The sequence below is a fragment of the Cavia porcellus genome, unplaced genomic scaffold (genome assembly GCF_034190915.1).
Source record: "Cavia porcellus strain 051 isolate PalLab524CR breed Dunkin Hartley unplaced genomic scaffold, mCavPor4.1 scaffold_1, whole genome shotgun sequence".
In the NCBI taxonomy this organism is placed as follows: domain Eukaryota; kingdom Metazoa; phylum Chordata; class Mammalia; order Rodentia; family Caviidae; genus Cavia; species Cavia porcellus.
The window spans coordinates 179,382,235-179,403,208 of NW_026947484.1; the positions used below are offsets into that span (position 1 = coordinate 179,382,235).

A 20,974-nucleotide genomic window follows, 5' to 3' on the forward strand; every position below is an offset into this window, starting at 1 on the left:
CCCAGTGACCTAGTCAACCGAGGAAGCTACCTCTTAAGGGAGCCACTGCCTCCCAGTAGTGCCGTGGGCTAGGGACCCTTTAGCCTGTGGACCTTTGGGGAGCAGTCCAGGTCCAAACTTTAGCACATAGACTTGAAACTCCTAGAGGATAAAATATATAGCAAATTAGAAAATATGAACCAGTTTAGGATATAGTTTTTTTATTATTATTATTATTTATTTATTTATTTTTGTCTTTTTCCTTTTTATTGGTACCAGGGATCGAACTCACGACTGCCTGCTTGCAAGGCAGGCGCTTATGCCGCTGAGCTAAATCCCCAGCCCCTTATAGTTTTATTTTTTAAAAAAATTAAGAGGAATAACTCCAAATCATTCAGAGAAGATTTTATGAATGATGTGAATATTTAACTTGATCATTGCAGAAGGGATTGGTTTGGGATTAGAAAGTACTGGGAGAGCATTGGCGAGAACCAGAGGTGGGAATGATTCTGTTTAGAAAACATCTATAGAGATCAAGTTTCAGAAGAGCTGACTGAATAGGAAGATCATGGTCTATGACCTGCCTCATCATTGGGAGCTGCGGATTTGTCGTTGGATATAAAAGGCAGGAAGTAACCTGTATGGATTCATGTGTGAGATGGGAAGAACTGTGCCCTCGTAGACAGACGCTCCCTAACAAGGCAGTGGATACACAGAAACCATCTCTCAAATAACCAGTCTCTTCAGTGTTAGGTCCTTTAGAAAGGGCCTATTTTACTTAGACCCAGGTATCTACTGGCATCTGCTTTGAGTGTAGGTAAGTAGTGCCAGTGCAAAGTATGTGACGGGTAATTTTTTTTGTGTAATCAGTTTCCTGAAATGTTCTCTTCAACAGCTTCAAAGATCTCAGGCTGTGAGAAACTTAAAATAAATACAGAGAGAAATTCTTAAGCCAGACAGTCATTATTTTTGGATTTGTCTAGTATTTAGCTCAGGTTTTGTTTTTTTTCAAGTAATCAGGACATGACATATACTATGTGGTTCATTCTTTATCAGGAAAGATTTTAAAGATTCATTCATTTTAAAGTTTTATTCGTATCTTGGATTTTTAAAAAACAGAATTCAATTTGAGAATGCTGAGGATCAAGAAGTAAACCCACTGAAGCTCACCCTTCTTACCTGGATTGAAGAAGACAGTTTCCTGGCTGTAAGCCACAGTCAGTCCAGCCCACAGTCTACTGTCCACTCTTTGACTGTGTCCCCTTCTGAGTCGGATGAAGAACAAGGACAGCTCACCATCAGGTAACGCAGTCCTTCCTATTCCACATATTGAGTAAGCTCATGAATTATGCTTTGATCTTTTATGAGCATGAGACTTTAAAATTGAATTCTGAGAGTAAAGCTGAGGTGTAGTGGTTTTCTGGTTAGACATACTTTGCAAGAGGTTTACATCTGTCAAGTTATATCAAAATAACAGACCAAAGTTGTGTTAAGCAGTAGTAGAAAGTGGAACAAATATCAATAGATGAGGCTAAATATATTTAAATATCAAAGGTACGTCAAATGCCTTATTTTTTCCATCTGTTTTATTTTTTCAGTCTTTATTTAATACAGTACATATCTGTAGTACACAATGGTTACATTTACATAGGGAGTTGTTACATGTCCATAACACATCTTGGTTGGGTTTTATCCCCAGTCCCTCCTCAGCTTCTCTGCTCCTTCTGTCTCTCAGTCCCCTTTGCATTTGCAAAAGCTCTGTCTCTACTTTTTCTAATTCTTTTAAAAATCTTCTTTCCCTTCCTTCTTTCCCCCTTTATTTCTTATTCTCCTTCCCATTTGAAAAAGATCTCCTTATTTCCTATTATCTTTTTATTTTTCTCGTTATATCTTGAGCTTCACATATAACTGAAACTATGATATTTAAGCTTGTGTGTCTGATTTATTTCACTTAATTATGATGGCCTCAAAGTGTATCCATTTACTTATGAATGTTCATATTTATTCCTTATGGCAGAATAGTACTCCATTGTATATAAATAATATATTGTCTTTACCCATTCATTTATTGTTGGACATATAGGCTGCTTCCAAGACTTAGCCATTATGAATTGTACTGCTAAAAACATGGGCATGCATGTATCACCATACTGTGATGAGTTTAACTCTTTCAGGAAAGTACCTGAAATACCTGGTTCAAATGGAATTTCTAGTTTTAGTTTTTTGAGGAATCACTATTCTCATTTTCATAGTGTGTAGTTGTACTATTTTCCCATTCCCAACAGTGTGGAAAGGTTCCTTTTTTTCTGCCTCAGCCTTGCCAACATTTGTTATTATTTGATTTCTCGATGATAACTATTCTTTCTGTAGCAAAATGGAATCTCAGTGTTGTTTTAATTTGTATTGAGTTTGTTCAAATGATTTTGAACATTTTTTCATGCATTTATTAATCACTTTTACTTTTTCTGGGAAATGTCTGTTCATTTCACTTGCCCATTTTTTGATTGGTCTTTTATTTTGGGGTTCTAATTTTTTTGTTTTTTCTGTGTCTAGATATTAATCCTCTGTCTGAGGAGTAGCTGACAAAGTTATTTGATTCATTCTCTTGGTGATTTTTTTCACTCTGTTGGTTATTTTCTTTTCTCTGCAGAAGGTTCTTAATTTGATATAGTCCCATTTGTTGAGTTTTGATGCCATTGGGGTTCTGTTCAGAATGTCCTTACATAACGCCTATGTCCTTAAGAGTTTTACCTGTTTTATCTTCCTGCAGATTGTTTCCATCTTAACATTTAGATCTGTGATTCATGTTTTTTGTCACAGTACATGATGAGATGTATTGGTATAAACTCAGTCTTCTGCATGCCAATTATCCAATTTTCTTAACACCATTTACTAAAGAGCCTTTTTCCTCCAATTTTGGCCTCTTTGTCAAAGATCAAATAGCTGAACATGCTGGGTTATTTCTAGTCCTCTGTTCTGTTCCACTGCCCCACATGTCTGCTTTTGTTATTAGAAACTTAATTCTTCATCTATCCACATGGAGCAAGTACTGTTAGCTCTTTCAATTGATTTTAGTAAGAGTATAAGAGTTTCAGGTATAAGAATGGATAATTCTCATGTGTTAATACAGCAGGATGAATTGTTTTACATATATTAGTGATGTCAAAATGCTTCAACTGATTCCTTTTTCTGTATATCTTCTTTGGCATTTGACTGCATTTGCCACTAAGAAAGTCTTCTCTGTTTTTCTTTGCTGAAATTTCATAGTTCCTTGGGCCTGAAATTGTCCTGACTGCATCTTCATCATATAATCGGTATCATTTAATAGCACAATTAAAGCATTTTTTGGCAAATTCTTCAAATACTTCTGGATTCCAGAGCCAAGATGTGGCAATTTAGTCATGTTTGTAATACTCAGATTCATTTGTAATTGAAACTTTACTGGTTAGAGTTATATTTGGAGAACTTTTGCTGACAAAACTAGGAACTTTCTTTACTACACACTGTTAGACACCTTATAATGCGGTAGTCACTCATCTTCGACGCATGTTTCATGGTATTGATGTGTGTAAATACCACTCCAAGTCGGCTGCTTTTTGAAAAGCAGAACAATCTATATTAGAAATATCTAAATTATCTAAGTTTCTGCTCTTGAAATTTGAAGTTCTTTATCATTACTTTGTAGAAGGAGAAACTAAATGTAGTCATCTCCTTTGGAAATAAGGTATTTACAGGATTTTTCTGTTGCTTTGATTTTTGGTCTCAAGAACTATTTTGTTCATGTGAAATAAAACAGCATTAAGAAGTGAAATGTGCCTGAGTTTATAGTTAGTAATAGCTTACATTTACTGTAGCGATACTTTATAAAAGATAGTCCTTGGAATGTTTTATCAGTGTTAACTTGTTTCCCACAGTACTCGTTGAAGTATGTGCTCTGAGCACCCAGCCTCGTTTTGTATAAGAACTAAGGCACAGAGCAGTTAGACAACGTGCCTGAGGTCGAACAGATGCAGTGATATAGCTGATCTCAGCCACTGTAGCTTGAGAGTTTGTTCTTTTAACTTCTCAAGTTGTTTATTCTCTTAAAATTTGAGACATTTGTAGAGAAATTAACCATTGTCACAAGTTTTCATTTTTTTGTACATTTGTTTGAATGTTATCATTGGTATCATTTGCTTTTATAACATGTTCTTTAAAAATTTTATTTCTCTCTATTCATTAACAGAAAAAAATGTAATAGCAATAGCAGATTCCCCTGTTTTCATTAATACAGTTTTGTTTTAGTGCTTATGATGACAGTGAAGAAATTGTGTCCGTTTTTCTATGTAGCACTTACTTATGCAGTTCATGTTTCTAAAAAAATAATATTGGTACCATACAGTGTCTAGTGAAGGCATTAAATTGTAGTAAGTTTCTGCCAAAAAGGAGTGATGAGTTCACAGTATAGACAGTGAGCCTATTGGCTTTGTGGAAAGTAGTTTATATAAGAAGTAACTCTTTAGGCTTGAAATTATAAATATGTATGTACATTTAGTATTGTGTGTGCATATATAAAAAATTTTATAACAAAATAATAGGAGAATAACCATAGTTAATACATTGTGTATTACCTTTAAAGTATTTATCAGAGTATGTGGATGTGGATGTGTGTGGATATGGATGTGTGTGTATATATATATATTTTTAAATTTTTTTTATTTTACAGAATTAGTGAAAAGTCCCTTGTTTTGAGAGTAATGGTGTCTTTGTTTCCTCACCCCCTTTTAAACTTCTTGTAGCTCATCGGTGACAGTGGATGGGATTATAATCAGTCTGTGTTACAGTTCCGAGACTGAGTCAGTAGCACTGCAGCTGGCGGATGGCCAGATACTTAAGTGCCTTTGGGGTGAGTGTCAGAGGTTTAGAGAAACTTGTCTAGTTTTTGTGAAATACTTAATTCTTAAAAACATGTATTTGCAGCTACCTTATGCTTGATTGTATCATAGCAGTATGTTGTCAGGCTTTTTTATTTATTTTTTTCCTCAGTGCTGGGTATAGAACCCAGCAAGTGATTTCCTGCTGAGCTACCCGCTCATCCTGTTGTCTAAGCCTTTTAATTACCCTGGAAACTTTAAGCTGTAAAGTAGAATTGACATGTATCTTCTACTCCTAGTTTTTCTTACAAGGAGTAGAGCATCCTAATGACTTTCTAAAATCCATTTTGAGAATGATATAAATTGCATGTTAAGTATTTTAGAAAGTACTGGTTTTAACATTTTTTTTTTGAGACAGCTCTTTTGTAAACTAGATCTGCCAATCTTGCAGAGTCATCTTCTTTGACTGTTGAACCATGGAAGAGCCCTGGAGGATTTCCTGTTCAATTCCCTTATCCATGCACACAGATTGAATTGGCTGTGATTGGAGGAGAGGTAAGTGGAAGCAAGGTAGGAAAATTTATCACTTAAAGTAGTTATCCAGTGACTGATGATATTAGCTGAAAAGCGTATGGGCTTTGGAGTTGAATTTGAATCTTCAGTAAATCCCAAGGCAACAGTAGGAGGTTATCTCACTTTCTTAATTCATACTTTTTTCATTGATGAGAAAATCAGCGTGTTTCCTTCGAGATTTATGAGAATTAAATAAGATAACGTATATGATTGGCAGATTTTTATCCCTAGTTTAACAGAATATTCAAAATTAATTGTACTAAATAATTTTTTAGGACAACAGATATGAATTCAAAAAAAATATTCAGTAAGTTGTCTTTCAACAAATACTAGAATGTTGGAGTGATTGATGGGATGCAGCAGTCAAAGATTAAAACAACTGAGTTAATCCTCCTGTCAGTCTAGGCAAAATACTTCCTCTGAAGAGAACTGAAAGAAACCAGTAGGGTATAAGGAATAATGAAGTGTTTGAGAGCAGTTACAGAATGGTAGCTATGAAGATAGGAATCTGATGGTGCTGCAGGAAAATGTGTGTGCTGCAGTGTACTGAAGAAAGCTCTTCCTAGAAGAGTGTTCCCAGGAGAAGGATCCAGAAACATCTTGAACTTAGAAAGATCTTGTCTTGTGCAGGTGACTCAGTGGAGGTAGTGTGGCTGGAGCTGAGCAACAGACAGTTATCTGTCATTGTCAGTCAGCAGAGTCTGGTGCTATGCCTCATAGTCTTGTGCTAGATGGTTTGGCTGCCCAGGGAAATAGATTGGAGAGGCATGAGAGTTGAATGGGAGATCAACACAGAACATCAGTGACTTAGAGCAGGAAATGGTAAGTAAGATCAGTATAGGAGATAGAAATAACAGGACTTGCTGATGGACTGGGAGGCACCATACTCCATTTTATATTGGACCTGTCCTCTTGGCTTTCTTTATTCAGTATTATGAGGACTTAGGGCAACTGAACTCTATACTAAAGAAATCAAGTTTCATTAGTTTGAAATAGAATTGCATTTAATTTGTATTTTGTTTCTTTGCAGGAATATGTCCTTGGTCTGACTGATAGATGTCGCTTTTTCATCAGTGACACTGAGGTATCAGGGCTTGCTTACATGTTGGATCCTTTTACAGTTTGAGCAGCATAACATAGCTTACGTCTCCCTTACCTGTTTTGCCTTGTTGCAGGTTGCATCAAATATCACATCTTTCATACTATATGATGAATTTTTGTTGTTGACAACCCATTCTCATACCTGCCAGTGTTTTTCCCTGAGAGATACTTCATTTAAAAGTAAGTTTTCAGTGTATCTTCCGATGTCTTTTGTCGTTTGGAGTCTTAAAGACAATTTCTGTACCTGCTTTGTCTTTTTACCATAGAATCATGGACTGGAGAAAATGTTTAGATTCCATTTACTTAGTCTTTGCTCTTTTTTTTTGTCTTTTTCCTTTTTATCTATACCGGGGATCAAACTCACGACTGCCTGCTTGCAAGGCAGCGCTTATGCCGTTGAGCCAAATCCCCAGCCCTTAACATAATATCTCAGTGAAATCATCCTGTACCAGTTAGTGAAGATTTCCAGATATAGAATCCCTTCCTTATGTAGCACATTTTAAAATTAGACAAGAAATTTTGTATGAAAATTTGTCACATAACTGATCTGATACTGTATTTTGAGTTACCATATAGATCCCAAACTGACGTTATGCTCTAACTTTGGATTTTAATCTTTCTTTTTTCATTATGCCCACTCTCCTTTGTATTTTTGGACTTAATCTTGTAGTTTATAGGGTATTGGTTTCCATTTTTCTTATATGCCATGCCCCTGTGTCTGTGTGTTGTGTTTTTTTTTTTTTTTCTTATCAGTACCAGGGATCGAACTCACGACTGCCTGCTTGCAAGGCAGGCGCTTATGCCGCTGAGCTAAATCCCCAGCCCCCTGTGTGTGTTTTTTAAAAAAGTACACTTATTTTCTTTGTTACTAACTTGAAAGCTGTCTTGCTCCTCTATTGATATAGCTATAGAGTTCTGGCAATGCTGTGAGATAGAGAACCTGCCCTGACACCCCTGTTTTCCAAATTGTTTGAGAATTTGTGTTGGGTAGCTCTGTTAGAGAGGGCAAATGCCAGGAATGAGAATGTTCTCAGGTGGGCTAATAACCTTGAGGTTGATTGGGAGAGCATTGCAACCTGGTTTTCAATTACTCTGTTTCAGTTAATGTGTGCCATTTCATCCGCAGTTAATGGAGAGTGGCTTGTCCTGATAATTTTCAAAACTTAGCTGGTGATATTTTTAGCATTGCAGGCAGGTCTGTGCAGCAGTCATGTGGCTAATGGGGAGGTTCTGCGGAAGGTGGAGAGAGGTTCACGGATTGTCACAGTTGTGCCCCAGGACACAAAGCTTATTTTACAGGTAAGCCAGTTTTTCAGCCTTTCTGATTGTCATTTACTCACTATCAAACAGAACTCTTACAGATTTTATTTTAGGCTTTATCTTTTTAAATCATTCATTATAAAGCTTTTTTGCCAGGTTGTTAGGTTTATACAAAGCAGTATTGATACAGTTCTGACTAGTAAGGCTCAAAGGGAAGCTTTTCTTGAAAGTCTGGTAAATATTAAGCACAACTAGATTGTGCTACAAGTGTGTTCATTGCTTGCACAGCATTGTGGTGGTTCTTAATGAAGAGTTAGATAAAATTGTGTGTCTTGCTATTCAAATTTTTTCCACTTAATTGAAAATGTTACTGTTTTGATTTATGTATTTTTAAGATGCCAAGGGGGAATTTAGAAGTTGTTCATCATCGAGCCCTAGTTTTAGCCCAGATTCGGAAGTGGTTGGACAAGTAAGTGCCATGTATATGACTAGTTAATTTGTAGACAGCAAATATAATTAGTTACTACAATTAATATGTAACTATTAATAATTATTAATATACATGTAATTTTTCAACTTGACAGTGTAAAAAACATCCATTACAGGTACCTTCAATCAAATTCTCAGAAACTTATTATTTTACTTTATTGCTATGTGTTATAATAGATACTCCTTGCAAAAAGAATCATAAAGTTCAACATGTAAAGAAGGGCTTCTATTAATTGTAGAGGACCCAAATGGACTTTAGGTGGCCTGTCAATCAGGGAAATTGTATAGCAAACTGTGAATGTTTACCCATAGCTTTCAAAAGATTTGCAGAGGAGTCTATGACCTAGAAAAGCCTGGGTTACTGTTACTGAAGAAGGTATTAAAATTCTGAGTCTATGTGGAACAAACTTTGCTTTAGAAAGGTCTCCATTAATATTTTGTTAAAACAGTAGACCTTAGTTATCTGATGATTTTCTGGTTTGTAATGGATCCAGGGAGCTTAGTTTTGTGAAATACCCTATCCATCTGTTCTGCCTCTTCACAGGCTGATGTTTAAAGAAGCATTTGAATGCATGAGAAAACTGAGAATTAATCTCAATTTGATTCATGACCATAACCCTAAGGTATTTTTAAAATCTAACACTTGCCCTACCGTACTTTATACTTGAATTAATGTGATCCCAAGTAAAATGTTTTGTCTTTTTCTATAGGTGTTTCTTGAAAATGTGGAAACCTTCATTAGACAGATAGATTCTGTAAATCATATTAATTTATTTTTCACAGAGTTGAAGTAAGTATCTTGATAATTCATAAAACAATTTGTTTCTCTTAGGAGATTGAGATCAAGTGTTTTCTTTATCTGCAGTGATTTTTTTTCAATTTGTTGGGTATTTTATTTTTTGGTACTGGGGATCAAACTCACGACTTTGCACTTGCCAGGCAGGTGCTTATGCCACTGAGCTAAATCTCTGACCCTGTTGGATATTTTAAACATGGAAAAATTGAATTGCTGGGAATATAGCTCAGTGGCACCAGCACCTGCCTGGCAAGCGAGAGGTCATGAGTTTGATTCCCAGTCCCAACCCCCACCCTAAAATTGAAAGAATTGTCTAGGAAGTATCCCATCTTTATGACTAAATCTCCAGTTCATATTTTCCTCTATGTGCTTTATCACCATCTATAATTTGTTCACTCACCCATCGTTTTTGTACAAATGTCAGAATAAATTGTAAAAGATTAGTTCACTTAATTTCACAGGATTTCACCTTCCATGGCATTAATTAAAGTATATTTTTTGTGTATAGGTTATTGGTTTGGGCTTTTTTTTTTTCTTTTTTTAGGGCAAATTTGTCTGTAATGAAATGTACATATCATGCATGAAGTTTGAGAGCATTTCCTTCCCATCAAGTTCTCTTAAATTCCTGTTCATTTAATGCCTGTGTCTTATCCCTTAGACAAGTACTGTTGTGAGTTTTTTACTGTGGGTCAGTTTCAGCTGTTGTTGAGTTACATATAAATAGAGACACCATATTCATCTCCTGAGAATATAAAACTGCTTTAGCCAGCCAGTTGTACTGAGGTTCATCATGTTTTTACATGTATAACTAGTTCATTCTTTATATTGCTTAGTAATGTGCCATGTGTGCTTATTTATTCCTTGGTTCCTAGACATCTTGACTGTTCTCCTTTTGGGATTAATGAGTAAAACATCTATGGATATTACTGTAACAGTCTTTTGTGGATGTGCTTCACTCTCAGTAGTTTTTATTTTTAAACTTTTCAAAAGTTCAGGGAAATTTCCAAGACTTATATGTGTAAGACAGATCCCTGACTGAAAAGGAAGGATTGAAGTAATATAAAGCAAAGCATTCCATTTATCTTCTTTCTTAAAATCTTAAATTCTTTATGCCAGAAATTATTATTGCTCATTCTTTATCTCATCAGCTGATTAGCTATGTGTAGTCGTTTGGTCACTAGACCACATGTCTGGTTAATGTCACTTGTTCATATATGCTTATTCTTAGGGAAGAAGATGTCACAAAGACCATGTACCCTCCTCCAGTTACCAGCAGTGCCCAGCTGTCCACAGATCCTGCCGGGAAAAAACTTGACCTTATTTGTGATGCAATGAGAACAGCCATGGAGAGCATCAACCCTCACAAGTATGAGTACTGCCATTATTAGTGTCTTGAAGTGACAGAAGTGAGTAGCTGTCTTTATCCAGCTTATCCTCCTCATTTGGCTGCCCTCACTTATTACCTCAGGTACTGCCTATCAATACTCACATCTCATGTGAAGAAAACTACCCCAGAACTGGAAATCGTGCTGCAGAAGGTACATGAGCTTCAAGGTAGGGACCCTTTCCCAGGATGTTTAATATGTCTTGATAATCACTGGTCCTGTGCAGATAATGCTGCTGTGTCATTGCCACATTACACAGTTAGCATGTGACCCTTTGATTGCCATTTTAAGACCTGGGTCAAGTATTTGAGTGGTGCCCTATGAAGTATGTGTGAAAGAGTCAAAAGTATATACTGATTGGGAATCCAGTTCTGTCCAAAAAAAGTCTATTGCTTTGCCTTTAGAGGTCTTTAGGTATTTTCTCAAGTATATTCTGTTTTGCTTCCTTGAATCCCAACAGAGAATGATCCATCTGTTCCTGATGCTGTGAGTGCAGAAGAGGCCTTGAAGTATCTGCTCCTTCTGGTAGATGTTAATGAATTATATGATCATTCTCTTGGGACCTATGACTTTGATTTGGTCATCATGGTAGCTGAAAAGTCACAGAAGGTACGTGGAGTTCTTACTTTGCATCATTTTGATCATGTTTATGCAGTCATAGTAGTATGAACATGTGTGCTGAGAGTGCAGTGTGTTGTCTGACATTACTGTGAGTACAGAATGGGGGCAGATCTGTGAGCCTGTAGGACCCACACTCCTAAGCTTCATCCTTTGTTGTAGTTCTGTACTTACCAAAGTGTTGAGGACTTGGGGACCTTGCTCAGTGGTAGACTGTTTGCTTAGCATGTGCAAGGCATGCTAGGTTTAGTTGCTAACACTAGACACAAGGTTGACAAGGGGAAGTAAAATTATGTGATTAGTTTTTAAATTATAGGTATATGTATGATCTATTCTCTTATCAAGAAAATATAATGTGTTCCATATTCTACTGTACTTCTTTGTTGTGTAGCTCTGTTTTCTAGCGCAGAGTGGAAACATGGAAAAGCTCAGGGCCTGTTTTCCCATCTTGGAATATCTACTGAAGTCAAAATGTTTGAGCACCGATAGCCTATGTATTTTTGTTTTAATCTTTTGTTTTGTTTTTTTGCAAACTCAGTGTCTTCTTTGCTGTTGCCAGACCCTTCTCTGCTTAGCATCCTTCATGAGTTAACCCATTGTACCTGAGATAAAGTTGAGATGTGTAACATTGCTTAGAAACCCTTGTGGTCTGACGTCTATACATTTTTTCCTTCTCATCACTTGATGTATCTTTTTCTTTCTGCTGCTGGAGAGAAAAGCGGTACATTTGTCCCTCCCTACTCTCCCTTTATCACTACTAGCCTCCATGTGCCTTTGTGGGTAGCATTATTTCTGCCTTTCCTGAGGCCAAGATTTCCATTGCTGCCACCCCCACCTTTTGCCTGGCTAATTCTCCCTTACCTGTGTTGAAGGATGTCAAGGTGGCATCTTCCCAGTAAGGCATTCTTGCCCCACTTTAGTGATTGGTGAGATGCTTTCCTGTGGCTCTCCAAGGGCTACCCCTGCATAGCGCAGTCTGTCTCCTTTTAGAATGTAAGTGTCCTAAGATTAAAGGTTATATTGTATTCTTTGTATTTAATGCTTGCTAAATGTGGATTGAATATGTTGGCCTGCAGACATCCTGCACAGTATACCATGATCATTTAATTACTTACTGTCTTGTTTTTTTTGTTTGTTTGTTTTTGTGGTTTTGGGGATTGACCCAGGGCTTCTGCACTGAACTCATCCACACTCATCCCCTTTGTTGCCTTTTTATTTTGAGACAGGGTCTTACTAAGTCGCTAAACTTCCCAGGCTAAACAACTGCTTACCCTCCTGCTTCAGTGTCCTAGTATGTTGGGAATATAGGCCTGTGCTGCATTCCCAGCTTCATCTCTTTAGGAAGAAAAACAGTTTCCTTACAGGGCATGGCACAGAGCTGGAGAGGTAGTGCCTATAAATACCAGTTTTATGTCCATCTCACTGTAATTGTACATTTGTTTTAACATGTGTGTTATTTGTAAAGAGAGGAGAGCATGGAATGTCATAAAAATAGCACCAAGAGCATGCTTTGCACTGTTAGGAGAAACGTGGGTGCCTTTATTGAGCATCTTTTGGATTACAACCGGAATGGCATTACTACTGTATAAAATGGGTAGTTATTGTGAGACTTAGTTAAAGATTAGTCATTAATTCAGATGTAAGCTAGTAATACCCATATATGAAAGCATTTTTATCAAAATTTGCTTGGTGTAGTTTGATTTTGATGTGTTACATACTGAATAATTATACACATTTATACTACTGTGGACTTAACTGCCATGATTAAATGTTGTCTGTATATGTATTTTATGCAAATATCAAAAGTAATAAAGTTTCCCTATTTTTTTAGGATCCCAAAGAATATCTTCCATTTCTTAATATGCTTAAGAAAATGGAAACTAATTACCAGAGGTTCACTATAGACAAACACTTGAAACGATATGAAAAAGCCATCAGTCACCTCAGCAAGTGTGGTAAGTGTAAGGGTTAATTTTCCTTGACACTAGCAAATATATAAATTTAAATAAAAGATTATATTAGAGACTGATTTCAGTTTCCGCTTTGAAAACTGTGTTGTGTGTTTACCTTATTTTGTCATAGATTTTGAAAAACAGGGTAAAGTAAATCACAGCTACTGAACGGGAGCTGTTCCTTAGCTAAGAGGAAACTTGGAGTAGATACTTCTTGGGTTAAGACTGGGCAGCTCCTCAATGCCTCAGAGTAAGAATTTTTGATAATTGTTCTTATAGTGTCTGCTGGCATGTGAGAAAAGACCTAGCTTCTTTGGAGTGGATAGTGAGGCTCCCATCTGGTTCCCTGAAAGGCAATCTCATTGGCAGTAACGGAGTAAACAAAATGCCCAGCACCCGCTAGTCTCCTTGTCTTCTTCACCCATCTCTCCATCTCTGTCCTGTGCTGGAGCAGTTGGTTATTTCCTAAGGGCTGATGTAAGGACAGATGGCTGGGTGCCTGTTTGACACTCTATTCTTGGCTTCCTTGAAGAATTTTTATTTGAGGGAGGACTGAGGCATGTGTTTAATCAGATCACGAGGTGATTCTTATCAAGGAGTCTGAGCAAACACAAGCAGGATAGTGTAGGCTGTCCCTAAGTAGCATTCAGATCCCAATCAGGGCTCCTCCTTCCTCACAGTTCACAATGGTACTTGTTAATTCACATTCCTTCCCTGAAATAAAATGGATTTGAAAAAAAAAAACAAACTCCTGTAGTTCATTCACCAGATGCTCAGTAGGTGTCTAAAAGGTCCCACTTTCACTTTGTTAGGGAACTACTGGTATAATTGAAATCTGTTATACTTCCAAAGTCTTAAGACCTTGTTTTTGTGAATCTTATTCTTGCAGGACCTGAATATTTTCCAGAATGCTTAAATTTAATAAAAGATAAGAGCTTGTATAAGGAAGCTCTGAAGTTATATCCATCAAACTCACAGCAGTACAAGGTGTGTTGTGTGTGAAATATGGCTCCTGATTTTGCTTGCTGTGCAGTACGTGGCTTACAGATGAGGACCCAGACTGCTTGAAGATCCAGAGCTGCAAAGTAGCAGATGCAGGGTACACAGCTCTGACTGTGACCACTGAGCCGTGTCTAACTGCTGCTGTGACATGCCACTGTCTTTACCATTTTCAGTTGTTCACTCATTACATACATATTCTGTCTCTGCTGATTTCTTGAGCACCAGCTTCTGCCACTCTCCACTCTCCCTGTGTCTTGTGTATAGCTCCACAGACGTTACACTGTGTAATGCCTCTGCCAGCCCTCTGCCCACCCTTCCTGTGGCTCCAGCTATTTATGGAAACTCTCCGTCTCCTCAGAAAGCCATTCTTGGACAGGGCGCCAAACGCTGAGCCCTCAGAGTGCCCTGTTCTTACCTGGTGGCCACATTTATCAAACTGCTGGCTTTCTGCTTTGTCTCCCTTACCAGCCTGTGGATTGCGTTCTTCTTCTCTTTTTCTCTGCCTAACATTGAGCATAAAGAATGTAGAATTTGGGGGATTCTTGCCTCTTTGCTCTTGTTTTCTGTTCCTCTGTCCCATGCTCTTTCTGCCGCAGTCAGCCAGCCGTGGTCACTCTCAGACCTGCCATGTACCCTCCTACTAACGACCCTTTAGCGTCTTCTGTGCTCTGTCTGGAACACTCCCCCCAACTCTTCACATGCATTCTTCTCAGGGCCCCCTTAAGAGGCAGCACTCTCTACCCTTTACTGCCTTCTTTACAGCCATCATATTGTGTCCTGTATTGTGTCAGTAAACTCATGCTCTGTTAGCATAAGAGTAACAACTTGGTGGTAGTCCATGTTTGGGTTCACTTTTGCATCTCTATTATTCCCACTACCTAAAATAATATGTGTCAATACTTTGTAATTGTTGAGTGAATAGATGGTACATCCGTAGTAAGTTTTGAATGGAGAAAGAATTAAATTGACTCAACAATAGGAATTTCTTAAGGAATCCAAGACTTTAATGACTAAGGCAGCCTGCACCGGAGGTCTAAAGAAGAGTTGCCACATCTCATTGATACTCACTGTCATTTTGTCACAGGCTATCTGTCTTGCTTATGGGGAGCACCTGACCCAAGAGCACCAGCATGAGACAGCGGGGCTTGTGTTTGCCCGTTGTGGTGCCTATAAGGAAGCTCTCTCCGCCTTTCTGGCTTGTGGCAGTTGGCAACAAGCCCTCTGCATGGCAACCCAGCTTCACTTGCCCAAGAACCAGCTGATTGAGCTAAGTAGGACTCTGGCAGGTAAGCAGAATCATTTATTTTGTACATCTCTTTTGTTTGGTAATTTTTCAAATAAAGGACAGCATATTTTGAGATATCCTTGTAGCCACTTAATTCAGAGGGATCTGTCAAGTGTGATAAAGGTTAAGCTGCTACAAAAGTCTCCAAAATGGGAACTGGGGATGGAGCTCAATGGTAGACCTTCATTATCATGCTCAAGTCCTTTCAATCCCCAGCTCTGGGGAGAAAAAAAAGCACCCCCTAATGGAGTAACAAATAAAAGAAAAAAGTTTATTTCTCTCATATAAAGGCTGATAGATTCTTCTGTTTTGCGACCCTGCAGTCTCTTAGATAGGTAGTTACATCTCCGATGTTATCTCTACATCGGCATTCCAGTTCCTGGAGGGAAAGGTAGCCTTGCACTGAACTGTTAAGTTGGAAATTACCTGGAAATTCTATCATTTCTACTCCATCTCACTCATTGAAACTTAGGATCATAGGTTACATTGTACCTTGGGGACTGTGTCCCCTATAAGAAGGTAAAGATGAATTTGAGGATGCGCCATTTTAGTATAGGCAAAAGATTGCTGAAAACCATCATGACAGTTGCTAGGAGTAGGACGGAAGAAAAGGTTGAATATACAAGGAATCTAAAGACAGTTTTAGCAGCCTCAGAGTCTAGCGAGGTGAGGCTAGTGTCTTGGTTAGTCCCTGGTCTAGGAAGTGAGGTAAGTAAGGCTCTGGGCCTTTAGCAGTGCTGGAAAGGAAGAAATGATTGGTATATTGTTTTCTCTTTTTTCTTCCCATTTTCTGTTGCTGATAACAGTTGACAGTAGCTAGGTAAGTTACTCGAAAAAGGGTTTATTGGGCTTACGGTTGTATTCCAAGGTTGAGAGCCTACGTCTGGTGAAGGCCTTCTTATTGACCGTGTCCTGAGTTGCTGCAGTGCATCTGTCATGTGTTGACATTGAGAGCCGCAGTGCATGCACATGTGTGAGCACTCTGGTCTTCACAGAGCCGGCCTTGTTCAGTCCTCTCTGACTTTATCTAAACTTAATCACCTCCAGAAGCCCAGTCAGTTCATATGATCCTCTTAAACACCTCCCAACAGAGGTTAAACTCCAAAATACATTTCAGAAGGGACGAACTTATTCAAACTGTAACATTCTTCTCAAAAGTCTTATAAATATTGTTATGCTTTTTAAAAAGGTAGTTATGTAAAAAAACCCAAATTATACCTTACTAATTTGTGTACATATACTCCTTTATTGTTTGGAATACTTTTTTAATGTAGAATTATAAAAATACATGAAATTATCCCCTTTTGTATTCTAGTTATTAGAATGGTGAGTTATTAGAATGGAGAGGAATCTAGATTCCTCTCAGTTTGCATGGTGGACATTTTACAATTCCTGAGCGTTCCTTATTGTTTGTCTTTTTGATTACTCATTCTGGCTCAGTTGTAACTTCTTTTAAAACTCTTGCATTATTGATAGTTTGTGTATATTCGCACTTTTTCAGGGGGAGATCTAGCAGCTTTGCTAATATTCTTTACACCTCTCAGCTTGCTATTTCTATGTCTTTTTTTTAAATAGTAAAATAATTTTATTGCATTTTATAATCTGGTATATTAGATAACGTGACAACCTACTACTCCTGTCAATTACAACTTTACATAAAATAATACACAGTGAATTAGAAACTCATCAAGCTTTCTTAGGGTATGAAATTATTCCTTAATCGTTTTTGTTCACTAAACAAAACAGTATTTTTCCTGAGTCTGAAATTCCTGTATTTGTGTTCAACACCATTCATAGTAGGCTAAAGGATGCATAGAAAGATTAAACAAAACAAGGTGCCACACTGGCAAACTCACAGCATGTGTTACGGTGTTGAAACTTCGAGCTTACCAACTTACACTTTTTGCTGCGTTAAACATCTTACTCTCTATAAATCTATGTTTTTTAACCTATCCCAATATTTCAGCAAATTTTTTAAGTTATGTGTGAATCAAGAATATTAATATAAAGTCACAAATTAAAATTTAGTCTTACCTGTAAAAACTGAGAGATTTAAATCACCAAATATATGTTCTAATCTTACCACAAATTATGTGACTTTGGACTTCACCTCTCTGTTGCTCCTGTGAGTATGAAGGAAAACACCTAACCTGTATGTTTCATAGCCGCTGTAAAGGTAAATGAGGTAACATACATTTAAATCCTTTGTAAATACCAAGAAAATAATATTTGCTGTTATTACACCATATATATGTGGGAAACAGGCACAATATAAAAAAGTCTTTTCTCCAAATTAAATGTAGCGTAACATTTTTCTCTTTAGCCTATACAAACAAATTAAATCCCTTTATTTTCACATCTCAAATAAAAACTGTCACTTAAGAGTCAATATCAGTTCCTATTAACTTGTTTTGAAGTCCTGTAATACTCCCACGATCTTGTTTTGACTGATTAGACTCTGGTCCATTCTGTATGATAGTATTAAGTTTGGGGGTATAGGCAACTACTTTGAAGGCAATAGGATTCACTAAGATGCCCATTCTGGTTTGACTATTATCTCCTTTGGAAGTCCTGTAATGTTTATAATGTTTTAAGTTTTATTGGTCTTGTTCTCTGCTGTTTTGTCCAACTTTATAATCCCTAATGAGATAGACAATTCTTTTTAAGGAAACAAGAGACATTATGGTAACCATTGTTGATAACCTTGTACTCTGTTCTTACATCATGTACTATGTCTATCCTTGGTTTTGACTGACAGCTTTGTTTTGCCATATTTGACTTTATTCTCTTCCAAAAAAAAAAAAAAAGTAATAAGAACTAAGGAGTAATAAAACCCAAAATGTGTAAATTTTGTTGTAAAAAAGAGAGGGAAAAAAGTGCTCTAAAGGATACAACTGCAAGTGTGTTTAGGGATATTAGATAGCTGACCATATTAGTGTTTTTGGTTGGATCATTGAACACAACTGTTTGCATTCTCTCTGTGTGAATGTTCACTTTGTATGCTTTGATGCTGTGACTTGAGCAACTATCTCTAAGACGATAATGTGTAATCTATTAACTGGTGATTTCTTACTGGGTTTTTTTTTTTTTTTTTTTTGTAGTTCTGTATTACTTGTACCCTTACACCGCTTTGTTTTGTTTTGTTTTTTCTCTTTTTCCTTTTAAATAAAATTAAAAAAAAAAAAAAAGGAGTCAATATCAGTGCATCTTTTTCATCAGTGCTCTGAGGTCTGGCGGTCAGCCGCACTGTACACTGCTGGTGAGAGACAGCTTTAATAAATTAGACAGCTGGTGTCTTCTTAAGTTTTGCTTTATTTTATCCTTCAGGGCTACATTAAACACTTCCCACACCTGTTGTGGATAACAGTACTCTGGTTTTTTATTTCTGATTACTATCATGTTTTGATTTTCACTGCTTCAGCTTCTTGCTTTCCCAGTGCACGTGTTGTGTGAGGCCGCGTGTATGGCACTCCTTTTGGCACATCCTAATTTGACCTAACATTTGTTGACCAGAAATTTCCATCTGTATGCAATTTATTCTGTGGTAAGGTGAAACTCCTTATCTTCTTCCTTTGTCTGAAACCCCCTCCCTGATTTTGTTGGTACTCTTGGTAGTTACTGAAGCAGAAGTTTTAGCATCATCAATGACTGCCTCCTCTTCATCACCGCTATTACCTGTCTCTCCCAATTCATTGTTCAGTTGTTCAGTTCAACTCTTATTTTCAAGAATTCAAGAGTTCAATTCAACTCTTATTTTCCATTTTATTTTCTGCTGCTTTATTGGAACTTCGTTCTTCTTTGAAATACTTTTACTGGCTCTTGTTTAATCTGTCTGCTTCTGTCTCACAATATAAATCCATTATATTAGATAAGAGGAACAAGAAAATACAAATGCTTCTCTGCTTTCGGTGCTAACTGCCTGGAAAATAAACTCTAAATTTTTGACATAGCATTTGAGACTTCCACCAATCTATTTTTAAGCTGTTTGTCGATTCCTTATTCTGCCCCCACTGTTCTGTCTCCGGGACATGGTGTAAATTTCGTTTCTGTCTCTGGTTCATGATGTTCCCCACTGCTATAGTTGGTCTTCATTTGTTAAAAGCCTGTACATACTCTGGGCTCAGGTGTCATTTTTTGCTGTAATACCTTCTGTATCCTGCCTTTTATGTAAAATTAGCTCTTTTTTTTTTTTTTTTTTGTAGTCTTCTATTGCTATTAAGCTTTAGTTGTAAGGTTTATTTCCTGCAGTGCATTGGACTCAAAGGGAAAATGTCTTAGCTGTTTTGGTTAATTTATGCTTAACATCATACCTGACAAATAGTAAATATCCAATAAATATTCTACAAACCTATTTCTGTTTTATGTAATAATGAGAACAACATTTTAGAATCATCTTCATCTATAAAACACAGTTTTAGTCAGCATTAGAAATAAATAAAAATCATGTGAATTTGGTTATAATAGTGAAAATATACCGTAAAGATGAATTGTCCATTGTAATCCTTTGTTTTACACAAATCAGTTAATTTTCCCCTTGCTGTCAGTTTGGAAGGAGGGCAAAAAGTTATGTAAAACTCCCAAGTTTCTGGTGGCTTTTCAGATGTCGGTGTAGGGATTTAATGGATCAGATAGTTGTGCACAAGCAAGATGGAGATTATGAAATGTGTTTGCTGATTTTCTAGGAGGAACAGAAACAGCACGGTCCTACTGAAGGTCCCAGTACGACAATAATGTCTTCCAAACTACTACCATACTCTGATATCTTAGCCTTTACTGTAGCCATAGTAAAACCTAACAGAGTACCTGTCTACCCTCACGTGACCACAGGAGTCCTAGTTACTTTGTCTTGTGATAAAGTCTACTCAGTTCTTTCAGATGTTAAGTGAAAAATGGTAGGGAGGGTAATGATCAGAGATTCTTGAACAGTGTTATAAAGTGGAGTCACTTTATGTACATAATTTAACTTAGGCATTTTATAAGGCAACAAAAATAGCTGTTGAATAGTGGAAGCCCTTCTGCTTCCTTTTTTAGTGAAAATACATTACCTGGAATGAGCATGAGATGGGCAGCATATGAATCTACCTGCCCCTTTGTAAGACCTGAGTTTTGTTTGCCTCTCTTAGTGTGTGTGGGAGTGGTGGTTTTGGTTTTTTTAGACAGGTCTCACTATGTAGTTCAGGCAGGCTTTGAACTTACTGTGTAGCTCAGGCTGGCCTGAAACTCAGTGAAAATCCTTATCTTAGCTCTAATGAGGATTTCTAGGAACTAAAAACTACCATGCTCCACACATAATTCAGCTATCTCCACCTAGTGCTCAGCCAAAGAAATTGCAGTCACTTTCTGTTAGAGGAAGAACTGGATTTGTGACCTGCCAGGTTCGTTTCCTGTTTACATATCTTTGAAAGTATTTTTTAAGGCTAATTTTGACTGTTCATGATGTTCAAATCCTCTGCTAAATGCTGATTCTAACTGCCATTTATGATAGGACTCTATGGTGTGTGTGCCTGTTCCACTCATTGAAATTCACAAAGTACATAGTTTGATACCTAACAAAGACATATTATGGAACCTCTTTGAGGAAGAAAATCTTTGTTTTCAAATGTTCATTCTCTTGGCAGGAAAGCTAGCTGAACAGAGAAAGCACCGTGAGGCAGCCATCGTTCTGGAGCAGTATGCCCAGG

General features: G+C 37.2%; 1 protein-coding gene across 4 annotated transcripts in view; it reads left to right on the plus strand.

Annotated features, from left to right (window-relative positions):
• Elp1 (elongator acetyltransferase complex subunit 1) overlaps positions 1 to 20,974 on the plus strand; it is a 67,114-nt gene that overhangs the window by 27,068 nt on the left and 19,072 nt on the right. For all 4 annotated transcript variants that reach the window (XM_063261132.1, XM_063261123.1, XM_003463778.5 and 1 more), the window contains 16 exons: positions 1,099 to 1,281; positions 4,758 to 4,864; positions 5,284 to 5,387; positions 6,436 to 6,489; positions 6,581 to 6,686; positions 7,690 to 7,805; positions 8,162 to 8,235; positions 8,800 to 8,878; positions 8,966 to 9,045; positions 10,280 to 10,417; positions 10,520 to 10,605; positions 10,897 to 11,045; positions 12,886 to 13,009; positions 13,896 to 13,993; positions 15,093 to 15,294; positions 20,912 to 20,973. In XM_063261132.1, coding sequence (XP_063117202.1) covers positions 1,099 to 1,281; positions 4,758 to 4,864; positions 5,284 to 5,387; positions 6,436 to 6,489; positions 6,581 to 6,686; positions 7,690 to 7,805; positions 8,162 to 8,235; positions 8,800 to 8,878; positions 8,966 to 9,045; positions 10,280 to 10,417; positions 10,520 to 10,605; positions 10,897 to 11,045; positions 12,886 to 13,009; positions 13,896 to 13,993; positions 15,093 to 15,294; positions 20,912 to 20,973 — 1,762 coding nt within the window. The remainder of the gene's footprint in view (positions 1 to 1,098; positions 1,282 to 4,757; positions 4,865 to 5,283; positions 5,388 to 6,435; positions 6,490 to 6,580; positions 6,687 to 7,689; positions 7,806 to 8,161; positions 8,236 to 8,799; positions 8,879 to 8,965; positions 9,046 to 10,279; positions 10,418 to 10,519; positions 10,606 to 10,896; positions 11,046 to 12,885; positions 13,010 to 13,895; positions 13,994 to 15,092; positions 15,295 to 20,911; position 20,974) is intronic.